The sequence below is a fragment of the Hydractinia symbiolongicarpus genome, chromosome 3 (genome assembly GCF_029227915.1).
Source record: "Hydractinia symbiolongicarpus strain clone_291-10 chromosome 3, HSymV2.1, whole genome shotgun sequence".
Taxonomy (NCBI): domain Eukaryota; kingdom Metazoa; phylum Cnidaria; class Hydrozoa; order Anthoathecata; family Hydractiniidae; genus Hydractinia; species Hydractinia symbiolongicarpus.
The window spans coordinates 18,812,218-18,830,502 of record NC_079877.1 but is presented as its reverse complement, the minus strand read 5'-3'; the positions used below and the strand labels follow the sequence as shown (position 1 = coordinate 18,830,502).

Sequence of the window (18,285 nt, the reverse complement as noted above, 5' to 3'; positions counted from 1 at the left end):
AAATTTTTAATGGTTTTTTGCTCTTCAAATAACGATTTTCAGATAGAATATCAAATTATCATGACAAAAACTAAAGTTTTTAGAGCAATATTAATGTAGGCCATCCTTAGAAGGGTTTAGCTCGCAATTAAAACACTTAAGGAACACAAATATTTACGAAATAAGGTGATTTGTTCTACCTTTTTCTAAGGAACTTAGGGATGAGAATCATTTTTAGTATCGACCTCTTTAATTAAGTTTGACATAATTAGGAAATTCAGGAAAGGTTTTTTTTATTAGGCTCACATTTTATCAAGTTTCATGTGAGGATTTTAAAAACCAGATTCATTTTGTTTGACAAAGTTAAGAAAATAGCAGCGGTACGTCAAATAAAAAAACTAACTCAGGAAGGAAAATTCGAAGACGCTCCACTGTGGATAAAGCATGATGCTTCGTGTGTGTACTGTACGTGTTTTTGTGTTTGTTGTTGTATGATAAAAAAAACGTTTTTAAGAGTTTATCTCAAATAGCTCTGGGTACTAAGATGCTTATTTTTCAAAGTTTTAGGGAAAACTTAGTAATTCTCTTTGTAATGCTTTATATATAAAAAAAATTGTGTATACTGTTATCACTTACTGAAAAAAATTGTTGTTGTTTTGTTATTTAAAATTTTTATATAGAGCAAGCAAATAATCCCTTAACCATGTAAGAAGAACTCTCTAAAAACAGATAACATAAAAATGTTTTTCTTGCGTTCCTTTCACTTTATTTTATTTACAATAACACGTATGATCCATACCTTACAATTCTTCATTCACACCTTACAATGTATGATCCATAGCTGGCAATGTATGATCCATACCTGACAATGCTTGATCCATACCTGACAATGTATCATCCCTGACAAGTAGCGCAATCGTATCCGTGGCCGTTTAGAACAAATCTTTGTGTCTCTATAGCTCCTTTCAGTGAAAAATGCAGTTGAATAAAAACAAGCCGTAATTAAAGGAAAGGAATCAATTAGCGCTGTCTTCGTATGCAGTCTTTGTATTAAATCATGTAGTTATAATTTAAAAATATATGTGCAATGACAACAAAAAGGGTATCAAAAATGGGGAAAGAAATTTCTTAAAAAATATGTCCTTCCAAGCATGTCAACTAAACAAGTGATTGCTCTCTCCTCATGTGTGTTGTTTCTTCATCTTCGGTTTCGGAGTTACTATCGTTCTGCAGTGACTCTTCCATGCGAACAGGTAAAGGAATTCTCACCATCATGTCATTTAGATCTCGTGGCATTTCACTAAAGTTAGCTAAGTCTAGTTTATCAAGTAAAATCTCGTGAGCCTGGAAATCAAGTTCGTCCTCTTCTTCAGAATCTAAAACATACGGAGGAACGTTATAATCTTGTAAACCGTATTTTTTACCAAATTCAAACGCTCTGCGTAGTTCGCCAACAGAGGAGCTACAAGTTGACGACACAGAGTCATATGAGCGTGGCGGGTTTGCTAAAAGTTCTTTAATAACAGTAGCAGCATGCTGTTGCAAATCTTTCGAATCACTGACAGATTCATTTGCTAATATCTGTTTTTCTTCAATATCTTCTAAAGCTTTTAATATTAAACTATCCAAACTTTTGCGATTTCTTCCACGTCTTCCACGTTTTGTGGGTGACGAACCTCGAAGAAGGGCACGTGGAGCATCACCATTCCAAGTGTTTTGCTTTGGTATATCTTCAAACTGTGGTGGAGAGTGTTTATCGGAAACCCCATCTGCAGGTCCGCGCATTCGAATAGGTTGCTTAACAACATCTACAGATTCGTTTTCTGATATATAACTGTCTCTAGGATTTTCAATAATATGGATGTTATTACTGTTTTTTGGTTCGAATTCCTTTTGCGAACGTAAATATTTCTCAATTATTGACGTTGTTTCGTAATCGTCATTTCTGTTGGCACAATGTTTGTTGATTTTATCATCGCTTACAATGTTATTACGACCATCCAATGTATTGTGTTCAATTTTATCTTCGGCCAACTTAGTATGTTTTGTCCCGTCAGGATAACTACGATTGTTATTGGATTTACTTGGCGTAAAAAGAACAACAGGTTCGAAGTTGCAAGCATTCGCTTTATTAAATTTTTTTTTTAAACTATCTGTGCTGTTTTCTTCCAAAGAATATGCAGGAGCGTATTTAAATTCCAACTGTTCGTCACATGCGCCAAGTAAGACGTCATCCATACCAAATGCTCCACTATGTTGGTTGCTAATGAACAAGAAAAAATTATTTGACTTCTTTTGAGCTTTTGGAATAGCAAACATCCTGTCAAAATGTTCCTAATTGTGGCAGAGTTTTGTTGCTTACTTACTCAGACCATGTCTACATTATACCGGATAGGTTTTAATACCGATAAGGACATCTAACTGGTATGGTGTGTACAAAATCGGTACATGTTGACATGCCACGTTTTTCTGGTGTTTACATTGCAAACTTTTAGATTAGCCCATCGTTTGATTTCCACTGTTTGTTTGATCGACCTTGATGAACCCATGTTCTCCTTTTTGTTTGATACGTTCTTTTTTCTAAGGCATTGAGTGCTGTTTTACAAAAACAAGCCAAGTTAGAAGATATCTTCTTCTTACATTTGTTAGGTTGCTGTTTAATAGGTTTTGCAGTGCATTAATAAGAAATATTTTTATTTTTTATTTTTTATTTTTCTTTCTTGGTGTCGACATGTTTACTTCACACACTCGTGAAAACGTCTGTTAAATGAAGAAATAAACACATAAACAAGATTTCGGCATAAAAATCATGCCGTTTCACTGTTGACATTACAAAATATTGCGATACCTATCTGGTGTAAAAATCATGCTGCAAAACACCGTGTATAATGTGAACAGAAGGCCTATGTGAGATGATTTTTTTCCCGGATATAATGTAAACATGGTCTAAATCACTCTTCCTTTCAAAACTAATACACAATAAGCGATTCTGAAGTACTCACCTTCTGATGTTCCACGGCCAAGGAAGCCCCGGCTCGCCATAAGGATCATCAATAAAATCATGTTTTCTTCGACAAGAGCAAAAACACAATCGATAACACTTTGGTTCTAAATTTAGAAAAATATTTTTGGCCTGACATGTAATTCACGTTTCTTTTCTTCAAGGAATAGTTTTTGTTTACTGTACGCACGTACTAACGACCGATAATTAATAAATTGGGATGAATAAAAAATTGGGATCCTAATTTGGAGGGGAGGCCAGGCACAACAGCTATTGCAGACACATCCGTCGGTCCCAATACCTTTGACTTGTTCTGATATCTTATATGAATATTTTTGTTTATTACTATGTTTTCAACACTTTTATTGAAGAATGCACCTTTTATATTTGTTTTCCCAAATATACTGAACATTATAATTAGGTTACCAAGAGTAACCTGTATGTTTTGAATGTTGACACTGAAAGCTTACTAAAGACAGTTGGAAAAATGTTGGTTATGTTTTGGTTTCTTACTTCGTATACGTCGTTCATTCCTATCCCATGATGCAATAAATAATAATATAATCAGAATTGTTGCTATGACAACAACCGAAATTAGCAAAGGTTGCATTATATATCGTAGCGTATTGGACTTTTTCTTTCCTGATGCATCAAATATAGTCGTTCCAGCATATTTATTCACGCCTAAAAACAACAACATGAAAAGTACTGCCAACATTCTGTAAATGACAAAACTCTTGTCTTTTGCAAAAGTTTAGTATACATAACAATGTCTCAGCAGTAGACACTACAATCCATACAACATACCAGTCCCTGATATCACTAACTTCAAAGGAGGGTAATAATCACCCACGCCCACACTATTTTCACATGCTACACGAAAGTATGCGACAAAGTTGGTGACATTGGTTATTATAAACCAGAGTCGACGACCAGGCAATATAACTGTCTGCCACTTTTTATGTTTTCCTGATATGAGGTACTGCACACGGTGGTTAATAATAACACTTTTGCCATCGTTACCAGGTGTCCATGATACGTTGATCTGGTACTGCTTGATCAATTTGACTGTCACGTTATCTGGTGCAGACGGTACCACTGAAACGATATAAATAGTATACAAAAATGGGAAGGAATTAGGTTGAATGTCAACAGATCCTTAAGGCATTAAGAAAATGTTTAAGGCCATGAGAACATTTAAGAGGTGTGACCTCATCTGACTAACAAAAATCACCTTGCACGACAAGTGTAACTATGTTCCAATCACTTCCATACAGATTCATAGCTGTGCAATTATATTTGCCAGAATCTTTCTTTTGAATATTAAACAACCTTCGAGGACTGTCCGTTGCTAACCATCGTCTCTGTTTATGGTATGAAGAAGATGGATTAACTTTGTGCCATGATATACTAGGTTTTGGGTAGCCAACAGCAGTGCACGATAAAGTGACGTCACTTCCTCTCGGACGGTACATTACATATCGATGGGTAATGATTTTTGCAGGGGCTATAATAAAGAAAGCAAAATTAAAAACAAAATTAAAAATTTAGTTGAATTTATTAGTTTAATATTTTTTGGGTTCCACTAACGTACCACGCTTTGTAGTTTGTGCTACAACTTTCATTGTGCTCTTCCCTTCGCCTTTTATTGTCTTGGCCGTCAACCAAATCCTGTATTTCTTGCCTAATGTGAGATCTCGTAGAACAAAATTAACGTTTTCATTTGGAATGATGGTTTTCGCAACTGCATCTTCTACTTGTATGTCGTTGTAATAGAGCACATAAGCGGTGAGAATACCATTAGGATGTAAAGGAGGGGACCATGAAATAACTAGTTTTGTTGGACCAGCAGGAACTACAGTGAATTGCGCAGGTTTTTCTGGAACTAAAATAAAGTGGTATGGGAAGTTAGGAACAAGAGCAAGTACTTTCACCACAACCGTATCATGCAACAAAAGGTTGCTGACAAGTTAGAGAAGTAGGTTTTCAAATATTTTACTGCCAACAAATATAATTTACTCACCATCCTGATCCGTTCTTTTATACATAGGATCACTCATTACTCCATTACCAGTGCTGGTGTACGCCAGCACCCCTATTATGTACATAGTAAACTTATTCAGTCCTGTCAGATGTGCTTGCAATGTATTTTTGACATCGTTTTCAAATGTTTCTTTCCTCTCCGTGTCTGTATATATGACTTTGTAACCCTTGAGCACACCATTCACAGTATTTGAAGGTACTCTTTGCCATCTCACCAGAATGTGTTGTGAACTGATAGTTTGGACACTAACAGATGGAGGTGGTAGGGATGGTACTATCATTAAGAAAAAATAAGGGGTTGAGAGCATCACATTTCAAGTTTAAAATAAATTATAATTTAGAGGAGTAACACGTGAAATATATTCACAAAACATAAATGATGCATTGTATTTATCGTAATTTAATGAGTACTCGTTCGGAATAGTTAGTTGCAAATTTCTCCAATTATTTGTGCGGGAGTTAACTCTATTAACACTTTTTGTTATTGTAGCATAAGTGGGGCATAAAGTGCTCGCGGGCCATAAATTCGGAACTACTTATATTTAAAAAATTAATTTGATGACGTTATTGGGATCAGAAATGACATCACATATGCCGCAAAGAAATGGATTTCATATGTAAAAATGAATTTTAATAACGCCATTAGGATAAAAAATGATGTCATGTCTGTACAAAAGTTTCTCATTTTAAGGATAAAGGTAAAAAGATCTGTTTCCCAGAAATACTAATATTTATATATTAAACTTAGTACATGTTTAGAATGTGACATTTATAAATGTTCGAACTAAGAAAAACAATATGATAACGCCATTGGGATCAGAAACGACGTCATATCGCCGAATCGATATTACGTCAAATGTGGTCTGTATTTTATCCCTGGGACCCATCTCTTTAGCAACACCTTAGAAATCACCTGGTAACAAGCATACGTGTATAACCTATATAACGTCTTACGACACTCATACAGGCATGCCATAACTTTTTGAAATTTAAAAAAATTACCCGCGTCTGAAAAACGAAACGCAATACCCCAATAGTATAAAATTTTTCAGTAAAATCCCACATAAAAATTAGATAAAGTCACTAAACTTCAGTTTTCTATTACATGTGGAACCAAATGTCAAGTCAAAGGGACTGCAGGCAATTTACGCCCCTCCCCCCGCCCCCCTCCTCACCCTGTGCTAATAGGCTTAAGCAATTTTTAGCAATTTACCTTGTATTAAATCTGAAGTAGTATAATTTGATTTACCTCCTTCTAGAGTTTTTCCGTACTTTACCAAAGATAGTGGCCCCCCACCCGCCTTGGTGAGAGCTTGTACTTGAATACGGTACACGGTATACGGTAGGAGATTCGTCAAAACACAGCTTTTCGTGTTGCCAACCGTCAGATTGAGTAATGAGAAGTCGTGGTTTAAGTTAGGAGACGCATAAAAAATTCGATAGTTCGTTAAGATACCATTTCTCTTACTCGCTTCTGGTGCCTATATGACAAATATACATTTTTTGGTTCTTCTTTTAACATCAGAAAAAAGTTCCCTTGCAAAACATATGGTAAAACTAACATATTTAGTGCAACGGAGTTTGTATCATAAAATCAATTAGTATTATTTACCTCCCATTTTATGGAAAGCTGATTCTTTACAAGAGCATTTATTGACACGTGCGTTGGTGGTGCTGATGGTGCTATAAGTTAAGCATTACGGTTAAGGTTTGCTAAAAGGAGGTTGTCTGAAAAGGAGGCTGGATGAGAAAAAGGATAACTGTCAAGGAAACTAGAAAACACAAATGTCATTAAATAAAGTCGACTAAATATAATTAGAGAGAATAAAATGAGTTAAAAATTTCGATAGTAGAGTATAAGTTGGTTTATTGCCACAAAATTTTCATTAACTAAAAGATCAATTAGGAAAATTTGTTGGCCAAAAGACTCTAACATATTGAGAAAACTTGTCGGCCAAAAGAGCCTATCATATTGAGAAAATTTGTTGGCCAAAAGACCCTATCATATTGAGGAAATTTGTTGGCCAAAACCCTCTATCATATTGAGAAAATTTGTTGGCCAGAAAACTCTATCATATTGAGAAAATTTGTTGGCCAGAAGACTCTATCATATTGAGAAAATTTGTTGGCCAAAAGACCCTATCATATTGAGAAAACTTGTTGGCCGAAAGACTCTATCATATTGAGAAAATTTGTTGGCCAAAAGAACCTATCATATTGAGAAAACTTGTTGGCCAAAAGCCTCTATCATATTGAGAAAACTTGTTGGCCAAAAGACTCTATCATATTGAGAAAATTTGTTGGCCAGAAGACTCTATCATATTGAGAAAATTTGTTGGCCAGAAGACCCTATCATATTGAGAAAATTTGTTGGCCAGAAGACTCTATCATATTGAGAAAATTTGTTGGCCAGAAGACTCTATCATATTGAGAAAATTTGTTGGCCAAAAGACCCTATCATATTGAGAAAACTTGTTGGCCGAAAGACTCTATCATATTGAGAAAATTTGTTGGCCAAAAGACCCTATCATATTGAGAAAACTTGTTGGCCAAAAGCCTCTATCATATTGAGAAAACTTGTTGGCCAAAAGACCCTATCATATTGAGAAAACTTGTTGGCCAGAAGACTCTATCATATTGAGAAAATTTGTTGGCCAAAAGACTCTATCATATTGAGAAAACTTGTTGGCCAGAAGACTCTATCATATTGAGAAAATTTGTTGGCCAGAAGACTCTATCATATTGAGAAAATTTGTTGGCCAAAAGACTCTATCATATTGAGAAAATTTGTTGGCCAAAAGACCCTATCATATTGAGAAAATTTGTTGGCCAAAAGACCCTATCATATTGAGAAAATTTGTTGTCCAAAAGAGCCTATCACATTGAGAAAATTTGGTCACTTTTTACCGACTTTGTTTTTTCACTAGTCAAGAATGTGTTGTTGTTTTTTTAAATAACATTTATTTTATTTAGCATCTATTTAATCAAAAGTGAGCGAAATAACAACAGTGTGTTACGCATGCGCAATAGTTACCTTCTTCTTTTGTAGACAAACGAGTCTCTTGACTCCAATCACTTATGCCATGTTTATTCATAGATTTCACTCTAACAGTGTACGTATTACCCGGGTGTAGATTGCGAACCAAATAATTTGTTGTACTTCCATTTATTCTGTAAATACTTGCCATGCTCCAGTCTTCCCATACCTTCTTTACTTCAACCCGGGATTGATTGATTCGGGAATTGCCATCAAAACCTGGTTCCCACTTGATTTGCATAGATCTTGATGTGGAGCTAATTTGTTCAACAGCTGACGGCTTGTATGGTTTCTCTGAACAAACAGAATAATAATCAAGCTACAATGGTGAAGGTTTAAAAGGAAAAGCAAAACCTGAAGGCCAGCTAAAATTTTATTCTACCATGTACAAAATCTTTTCTTATTATTTTTTTTGTACCTTCGACATAAACTTCAAATCTTGTGTTCTGTGAGCCATAAGCATTGGTAGCCATACATTCGTAGTTACCAGTATCCGTTTGTATAAGGTTTCGAATTTCTAACGATGAATTCAATGTCGGTGGCTGTGTTTCGTGACCTTGACTCTGATAACTGAAATATTTCAAATGGTTTTCTGTTGATATAATGAGTCCATTTTTAAACCATTTCAATTTTAACACAGGTGTTCCCGATGAGGAGCAAAATAAATCCACTGAAGTCGATTTCAATCCTCTTGCAACAAGAGATGATGTGGTGGTTATTCTGGCTGGTACTACAAACAAATTGTTAAAAACATTCATTAACTGATAAAATAGCTTCACACGTTTTTTACAAGGCGTCGTATTCTTTTTCTTTGTTGAAAACAAATGAAGGATCAGTTACAATTACTTCGTGTATTTCGTTACATAAAGCAAAATCAGTAAAAAATCTCTCCTACCTCTTACAACTAGGCGAATTTCTTTAACGAGTGGGTCAGGCACCATCTTTCTGTTAAAAAACGAAGCTTGGCACACGTATCTACCATTGTCGGACGCTTGTGCCGCTGATAAGATAAGTGACCCGTTGTGGAGTTGCTGTACGCGATGATCTAAGTTTACTGGATGCAACGCTCCATTGATTGTTCTTCTAAACCAAGTGATTTGTGGAACAGGAAAACCAGTTGCAGAGCAAAAAAGTTGAACAGGATGTGCGTCGAGTACAGTAGTATCTGTTGGCTTCATATAGAAAACAGGTTTTTCTGAAACAGACAGCACACATATTGTAAATAAATTTGCATAATAAACTGTCTCTCAATTTTGAGGTAACATAACCGAATAAATGTTCTTATGATATCTGGACATTTTGTTTACATACTCAGGAACTCACCATAAACAACTAAGTCAGCAGAATAACTTGCTTTCCCAGCTTTATTTTCTACTACACATGTATATCTGCCTCTATGGGACGTCATAATGTGCTCAAAAGTCAACGCTTTTGATATTGAGAGATCCATAATTTTAACCCCTTTGATTTTTTTTGCCTCCAGTCCATTCTTATACCAAGATATTTGAAGTCCAACATTGCTACCCTGCGCGGTGCAAAGATACTGCGCGCGCTTTCCAACTAACTCAGGTGTCAGGCTAAAAGGCCTTATCTGTGGTGGATCTAAATAAATTATAAATAGTTGTTAGTTTACGGCCTGAGTGCATTTTAGCGCGTAACATTCCACTGTGAGATGGTACGTCACTTACTTACTTATTTTTTTGAGAACAATACACCTTTCCCGAATTTCATAAATTATAATATCTATGACGTCACCCGAAATTTTATAATGGTTCTGTGCTCTTCAACTAAGGATATTCAGATAGAATATTAAACTATCATGAAAAAAATGAAGTTTTTAGAGCAATATAAAATTTTGGTTGGATTTTATTTAGATTGATTAAAATAATTATTTTAAAAACGATGCTATTCTTGGAAAGTTCGGCTATATAAAAGGTTTGACCGTAACTTTAAGCTCGGTATTTAGGCAACCTCGTCCCCAGGACTATTTGCTTCTCAACGGTGCTGCGCTTTCTGATAGTTCTAGCGAAATAGCCCTGGACCAGGCTGGTCACCGTATCGCATCTAATTGGCCCACGGCATTACCCTAATTATGCAACGCTTTTAGCTGGCGTCAGCAAAAATCCTAAAAGTGATACATAAACAAATATGGCACCGGAAGATGTGGCGTCGTTGTTGGTGGTGGTTTTAAATCCTTAAAAAGCTTTATTTTTCCTTTTTAATCTCATTTTCGTCCCCTTTTTTTAAGATGTCTTAGCTAAAGTAAGAATTTCTTTGAAATGTACGATATTTTTTTTAAAACGTAGTCGGTGTTGTTGCTAGCCAGTCCATAGGTAATGCATTCATAAATATGGCTCGGGAGAGAAGTGAAGTGTTGCAGGTGCTCTTCTTGTTCATCTCTCATTGCAGAAGATGTTACCATCTACGCCTAAAAAAGTTTATTAAGGTGGCAAAGGAGTGTGCCGAATTTGTGCTGAAGAAACATCAGCACATCACTTGACCAGAATTTTTTTAAAAAGTGGAAAGGAAAAATCCTTACATCACAAAATATTCAAAACATGTGGATTAAACGTTTTCGAGTTTGAACCATTGCCTACAACTATTTGTTCCAAGTGTGACAGTTTTATCAATAAAATGTTTGACTTCCAGAATAATGTACAACAACAACAAATTCATTTACAACAGCCATTATATCAGCGTTCATAATCCGGTCATCAAGACATAACCAGTGCAAAAAAAAACATATTCGGACCATGCGTACATAATCCGGCTGTCCCGGTTGTAAACAGGCCGTTTTCGCAATCTGGGCAGAACATAACCACTTTGCAATTTTCTATTTTCAAAGCTTTTTTAAAATTACGTAATTTTGTGGGTGAAGCAGTTGCAGTCAAAGCTAACATTATACTGTGAGGGAAGAATGCTTGGAAAACTGATAAGTATTGAAATTCTGTACAAAATTCTCCACCCCTAGATATAACATACAGTAATTCATCAATTTTTTAGCTTAACTGTATTATGTGATAAATTTATATTATTCAATTATTATAGCTATACATAAACACATATTTTGTTTGTGAAACTTTTTCAAATGGATATATAATATATATTAGTTTGTTTATATATATATTGAGTTGCTATATTTAAGGCATATTATTTTTATATATAATAGCTATGTATGTAGCTAGATGTTTGATACGTTATGTTTACAAAGAAAGCTAGCTAGCTATACTTACCATAATTTCACACAATGCGCCTTGCCTATCACACAAGCCACAACATTTTCCTCAATTTTTGATCTTAATATTTTCCTTCCCTGATCTGATAACAGGGACTCTGGATGTGCAAATAAAATTTTACATTTGCCTGCAACAATGCTTTTTGAAATTTTGAAAATAGAATTTGATGCATCATTAAAATCTTCTTCAAACAAGGGTTCGTACTTCTGACTATTAGATTAGTCTTCGAGTTGTAAGAAACCACATTCAATGCCTACTTTAGTTAAATATACTAGCTGATCTTGAATAATTGATGTTAAAAGAGATACAACAAGTACAATAACCATATCGCCTCTGCCTTTCGTTCTGGAACAAAGTCGGGTAAAAGTTGATAAATTAACGATTTACCAAACCCTGTAGGCAAAACAGCTATAGCGTGGTGTCCTTCTCCTAAATACTCGAAACATTGAACTTGTTTTGGTTTCAAAATAAACGAGGGCAACTTTTCATACTTTTCAAAAACATTATTCAGCCGCTTGAAAACACGTACCACATCTTTCCAGCCCATCGCCAAAATCATAAATATGCAGAATTTGCATAAATTAAAAATGAACCAGAATCTGGTTCATTTGATGCCCACGTGACCAGCCTGTGCCAGCGCCTTTTCGACGCCACGGTAAAAGGTGCTGGGTTCGAGCTTGGGTATTTAGGCACTTAACGAACAGAAATATTTACGACATTAGGTAGTTTGTTCTATCTTTTGCTAAGGAACTTAGGGATAAGAATCGTTTTAATATCGACCGCTTTAATTGAGTTTGGCATAGTTAGGAAATTCGGGAAAGGTCTATTAAGAAAAGGAAAGAAAAGAAAATATCTTCGACCTGTCGACAATGCAGTTTTAAATGGAATCGGTCATTTGGAAAATCAAGGAAATAGACTCTGCTTGTCATATGAATGTATTACCTTCTTCAGAAGAGTTTACCATTTAAATAATATGAGATGCTTACCTAGCACAGCAACTTTGACAATATCTTGATGTTTTCCATGTTTATTTTTCACAACACACCAATACGTTCCTTCGTCGCTTGCAGAAAATCGTCTGATTTGTAAAGAGCCGTTTGTATGCAAAGAGATACGATCATTTGCATAAACTTCAATTCCATTTTTAAACCATTCATGTGTAACTTGTGGAAAACCTTTCCCCTTGCAGTCTATAGTTAAAGTGCGTCCTGTGATACCATATACATTTTGTGTAAATTCAATTATTTTTGGTGGGCCTAAGGTAGATATGGTTACTGATTAAAACAGATGAGAGTCCAATATAGTTACCTGGCAGAGGTATTCAAAGAAATCTTTAGTTAAAAAATGTAATAGCAAGAGTTACTACATTATAAATTGCTTGTCAAATACTTTATTGACTAACCTTCCACTCGAAGAAATGTTTCCGCACTCTCTCTCCCTACCCGGTTTTTCGCAACGCACGTGTATGTGGCTGAAAATTTTGTCTGCACATTTCGTATGTTAAGCAAAAATATAACGATATTATTCGCCCCTTTTCTCTCCGACACTGAGAGTCCATCTTTCTCAACTTCCACAGGTTTTCCATCCTTTAACCAAGTGAATTTTGGAAGTGGCTGGCCCTTACATTGACAGGTGAGTGTGACCAGGGATCGTGCTTGTACTGTTTGGTTTGCTGTGAGCGAAATAATAGCAGGAAGAACAGCTAGAAAGAGACAAAAGTTTCTACTATCTCTCAAAAGTATCAAAAGCCTCGCGACGACGTTGTCACATTAAAGTTGTAAATACGCTATAGGTGACACTTTGTGTTAATAGCCCAAACCATCTCAATCGGTACAGCCTGTCTATTGGGAAATCAAAAGCGTATAAAAACTTTGGGGATGAGGTTGTTAGTATACCTTTTGCTTTAGACAATCAAAATTCAAAGCAGTTTGTTGCTGAGCAATGAAAACCTGACTCACAGGAGAAAATAATTATGCATACCATTTACAATTAACCGTGTTGAAGCTTGAACCTGCTCAAAGTTGTTGCTTATTATACATTGGTACACTCCCTCGTCTTTTTTTGTGACATCAAAAATCATTAACCTGTTGGTGCGAACAGAAACATGGTCTCCTGTACGCAAAAGTGCTCCGTTTTTTCTCCATTCTATGGTCATGGGTTTTGTACCAGTTCCTTCGCATGAAAACATTACTGTCTTTTTACGGAGCGTTGAAACTAATTTCGGCACTTCTGTCATTGAAAGGGGAACTGAAATTAGAATAAAAATAAATCATTTTTGTTTCTTTTGGCATTTAGTTACGCATGCCTTCGCATTGTTAACCCTTCGCCGCCGAAGATTTCTTTTTCAAAAACTAAAATATCGATTATTTTTTTAGCTGAGAATCTTTCATTATTAAGGCCAATTTCCGGCTACTCGCTGTTCCAACGTTGATGAAGTTGGCTATAGCTGGTAAGGAAATTCATTTTTAGGGACCTTATTTTAATATCTTAAAGTTTAGTGGTAACGAGTTATGGCTAGTAGATGGCAAATCAGTACTTCGGCCTTGCTAGGGCGACGGTAATGTGAGTTTATCAGAGTTCGCGGGTTAATGAAAATCGAGGTTCTAAGACAAATTTCTATGTTGTGATTTTTTTACTAGAATGCTAAAAACACAGGTGATATCCATTAGCCATGCGCGAACAACCCAATTACCGTTGACTTGACAAAAACATGTGCTACTACTTACTTACTACTTAGCTACAATCTACGTTTACGCACGAAGTTACAACAATACGTCATACCTTTAATAAACACAGTGACATCAAACGTTGTCTCGTTTTCCTCGTATATAATCTTGCAAGTATACTTCCCCTGATCTTGAACAGTCGAACGAATAATTTTTATAGACCCACCAGTAATAATTTTGACGGGATCTTTTAAATCAAGTGTTACGCCATTTTTGTACCAGACAAACGTAGGTAAAGGATAAGAGGAAGCGTGACAGTTTAAAGTTAAAGTCTCTCCAGCGTAAATTGTTTGATCTTGTGGACGTATAAAATTGATCGGACTAAAAGGTGTAGGTTCTACAAGAAATGTAATTAATAGACTCATTTAAAAGATTCATTTGTAGATTCATTTAAAAATAAAAAAAATTGTGCAAAAAAACGTTTGAAATGTCTTAATATGAACAAAATTATTGTTCATTTGATTTAAAATAGTGAAATCGTACAATTTATTGTATCGAAATAAATTAGATTACTAAACCAAAAAACTAAAAATCAGTTTGAGAATGATCCTACCGTTAGAAAAAATTCTTCCTTGCGAACTGGTTAGAGTGACATTGTTTAGAATATTTTGACTGATGCAAGAAAACTTGAATTCTTCATGGATTTTCAGTACATCATCGACAACCATATCTCCATTTGTCAACGCGGTAAATCCGTCAATCGACATCCCTGACAGAATTGTGCGTTTCTTTGCTCCACCAGGATATGTAACCAACCATGCTAACACTTTTATGTAGTCTGCGCTGTCACTGGGTAAGTGACATCTAAAGATAGCATACCCTTCGAGTGGTGCGGATTGGTGGTAGACGACTGGAGAGTACCGTTCGTCAATTACTTAAACAAAAACAAAGAAATATTTTTTGGTGCGAAGGTGTAACAAGATTGGATAAACTTTAAAAAATTAAATTTCTCTTACCTGCTCTTACACGAATTTCTTTACTAACAATAGTACCAACTTCGCTGGATATATTGCACCTGTATTTTGTTCTATGTGCTGATGCCATGTATTGGTTTGCTTCAAACGCGTTGAAATGCAGATCTCCACCACTTACGTATCTTATACCATCAATTGGTTGAACTGTCGAGCCTTTCTCGTCAAGCCAGCTGATTTGCGGTTTCGGATAGCCGTCGGCATGGCACTTTAATTTTGATGGCATTGTGTTTAGAAAGAGAAGATCTTCAGGCTCTTTTTTTAAAGCGAGTCTTGCCATTATTTTGCCTAAATAAAGTTCAGCGATAATATAATTACGTTCACTAAAGCATTTTGAAGGACATGTAAAACCTGGTTGTATTTAGTGGATACCATTAAGCAAAGTTGTAACGAAAAGATATGTTAGAAAATTATAAAAAAAAGTTTAATGATCGAACTTTTTAGTTTTAGCAAGAACTAAACTGGAAAATAAAAATGATATTGGTTTCGTCATAACGAATTTTTGTGCAGTGGCTGCAACCCTACATACTATGGAGAAACATCACACCACCTGAAAGTAAGAGCCGGCGAACACATTGGTCGTTCCACTCTCACGGGTAAATCTGTGTTGCTTAACAGTGCTGTTAGCGTTCATTTACGGGTTTGTGAAAATCGTCAATTATTGTTCTATGATTTCGCTGTTTAGGTTCACGGGAATATATATATTTGACTTGAAACGCGTCGAAACCGAGAATACGTTAACAATAGCAATGTTATTGATTGGCTGAAATTCATGTTAAATAAAGTGATGCTGATGTAAACAGAATCGGTTGCAACTTAGCTTTCGTTTTCCCCAAATGAGAATGCAACTGTCTTTGTCTATGCCATTCTTAAAGCATGGACAATTTTTTTTTGTTGAAGTATTAATTTGGCATTCTTAAAATACACACGCATCTTTTTTTCCAATATGAGTCCGTGTGCTATAAAAATAACTATCACCTCTCCCTAATGTCAATTTCTTTACAGAATGCAAGGTTATTAAGTCGATTTTTATGACGTCACAATCACAACATTGAGCAATATGAATAACGTTTGAACGAATCGGATTATTGATAACATTTATTTATAAGTTTTAACTCATTGAAGCAAATACAGCAAAAATTTAATCATTTATGTTCTTTTCTGTTTTTTCATGATTTTTTCATGCTCATTGAAGTGTCGTACACAAGAAGATCATTACACCATCCATGCACCGCCATGTTCATTTAATTTCATGTACATAAAAGTTTATTGTATAATAACGAGAAAGTATTGTTAGTGTGCAATGCTAATGCACTGCCGTTAGATGTACTTTCTCATTATATATGGTAATATTAAGATATAAAAAACCCGCTACCGTACGTTTATTACTTTTTTAATCTTCCAGATTAGAATTTTGTTCGAGTGTTGGCAGTTAATGGAGAGATTATTTAATTTTTTTATGTATATGTATCCTGTCGCGTACATATTATTTTTGAATGAATCAATGAAAAATTTTTAATGTTTTGCAAGCGGATTTTATAATGTTACTAGTCCTTATCCCGTGGAAGAATCTACAGGTTCATGGGTCTTCAGACCTTCGGCCGTCGTACATATTTCTTGCATCGGTATTTCGTGCATTTTTGTCCGCTGTTCGCATGAAGTAATTATTTTAATCACTGAGCGCAACCACTTCGAACAGAATACGCCTATTATTATTATAGAGATACATTTGAACACGTGTTAGATACGACAGCTGTATTTGTTCACCATTATTTTGATTAAAAAAACTTCAGAAATTAGCAAAACAGCAATAAAAGACGTCACTAGCCTACAATGTCGACATTCCCTCAATATCAAGTTTATAAACATGATTGAATGTATATACAAAAGCACCTAATGAATCTTCTACAAATCGTTGAGAGACTTCAACTTGTTAGTATTGCCTATTAAAAACCATCCATCAAGTTTTCTTTTAATTGTGATTACGCAAATAAAAGAGAACTTGGATTTTGTTAGCTGCACTCTATCAGACAAACAAGGCCGTAATAGGAGCAAAAGATTATGATCTAAAATGTTTTTTTATCATATCGTAATGGGTTGTGACCTAAAAATGCTTCGATAATTTTTTGCATACGTTTCCTTTTTTTAATAATATTTATTTATCAGAAAGTTAATTTATTTTTAACGACACAAGACTGCAAATTTCCCCCAAGTAGATTTATATAAACTGAACCTTTCAATGTTTACAGCGGGCTATTTAGTAACATGATCTAAACTCTTTAAGTGTACTAATTATTGATGACGTCAGCATGAACCGATATTTTAGAACTTCGTTTGCCCTGATGTGAATTTTTTTCACGCAAATTCTGAGTTTTAAAAAGGCTATGACCATATGTAGAGTCAGGCAAAATAAGGGAAGACAAATTTTTTCGTATCTCTAAAAACCTGTTTTTCGGAAAAATGCACCACATTTTGTAACAACAACAAAATATATTTCAATCTGAAAAATGGCAACTTCGTCAACGTCCTCAACGACAAATTTGTGTAGCTTTTAAAATAATTAAAGTTCAAAATACATCGAATCACACAAAATTTTAAGCGAAGATTTAATTGCGATCTTACCTTGTATGAAACTTTTCTCCAATATAACAGCCCAGGTAAAAAGTAGCCATGTGAAATTTTTGTTTTTTTTCTTCATCGTCTTAAACTATCTTCATCATATTTGTATACAGAGTACTATCTTTTTTAGTAAGTTGGATTAAACCTCCTTGGTTGGGTTTGTTCTGCAAGTAGAAGAAATTAAAAATATGTCCGGTATATGTTGCTGATTTTATTTCTCACTTCTTTAAGTTTACTTCTATATACAAAAAAAAAAAAACTTTTTTACAGAAAAAAAAATTATTTCTTAAAAACTAACACGCTTCGAAGCGTGTTTCTTCTTTTTCACATTTAGGTACAAAGTTTATGCAAAGTTTTTTTTCTTAATTTCTACCCTTTCTTTCTTTTAAAAAATGCTTCATATGTTTTCTTATTTTGATTTTTGATTGTATTTCCTTCGCAATTCTTCGTATTTTATAATTCATGAACAGTATTCCGGGGGAGAGACTGTTATAAAATGAGTAGGATTATAAATTGATATTCAGATAAATCTTGGTTTATCAATGAGCAAGTATGTTCAAAGATGTAGAAAGTTCTAAATATTACATGGATGGAAAAAAACTAAAAATACGCATTTTTATATTATTTTCTAGCATTTTTCATCGCACACGAATTACCCGAAATAAAACTATGC

The 18,285-nt window shown here is 34.8% G+C and overlaps 1 protein-coding gene across 1 annotated transcript; it reads right to left on the bottom strand.

Annotated features, from left to right (window-relative positions):
• Positions 1–720: 720 nt before the first annotated feature.
• On the bottom strand, positions 721–17,969 carry LOC130636107 (cell adhesion molecule DSCAML1-like). The gene is made up of 20 exons (XM_057445724.1): positions 17,616–17,969; positions 14,979–15,281; positions 14,576–14,896; positions 14,078–14,359; positions 13,277–13,543; positions 12,699–12,998; positions 12,283–12,552; positions 9,384–9,662; positions 8,956–9,255; positions 8,479–8,790; positions 8,058–8,354; positions 6,636–6,706; positions 6,273–6,504; positions 5,004–5,297; positions 4,575–4,865; positions 4,215–4,487; positions 3,788–4,078; positions 3,494–3,664; positions 2,982–3,087; positions 721–2,242 (listed from the first exon to the last, which is right to left on the bottom strand). The coding sequence occupies exons 1-20, from the start codon at positions 17,689–17,691 to the stop codon at positions 1,138–1,140; spliced, it is 5,841 nt and encodes a 1,946-aa protein (XP_057301707.1). The 5' UTR covers positions 17,692–17,969; the 3' UTR covers positions 721–1,137.
• Positions 17,970–18,285: the final 316 nt, after the last annotated feature.

What these genes read in the sequence shown, in the direction of transcription:
- LOC130636107 (XM_057445724.1), bottom strand. Translation starts at nt 17,691, where the DNA reads ATGAAGAAAAAAAACAAAAATTTCACATGGCTACTTTTTACCTGGGCT. An exon ending in AATTCGCCTAGTTGTAAGAG is followed by an intron (nt 8,791 to 8,955) that starts GTAGGAGAGATT and finishes ATTTGTTTGTAG; the next exon opens with TACCAGCCAGAATAACCACC. An exon ending in TTTGTCTACAAAAGAAGAAG is followed by an intron (nt 6,707 to 8,057) that starts GTAACTATTGCG and finishes CTTAACTTATAG; the next exon opens with CACCATCAGCACCACCAACG.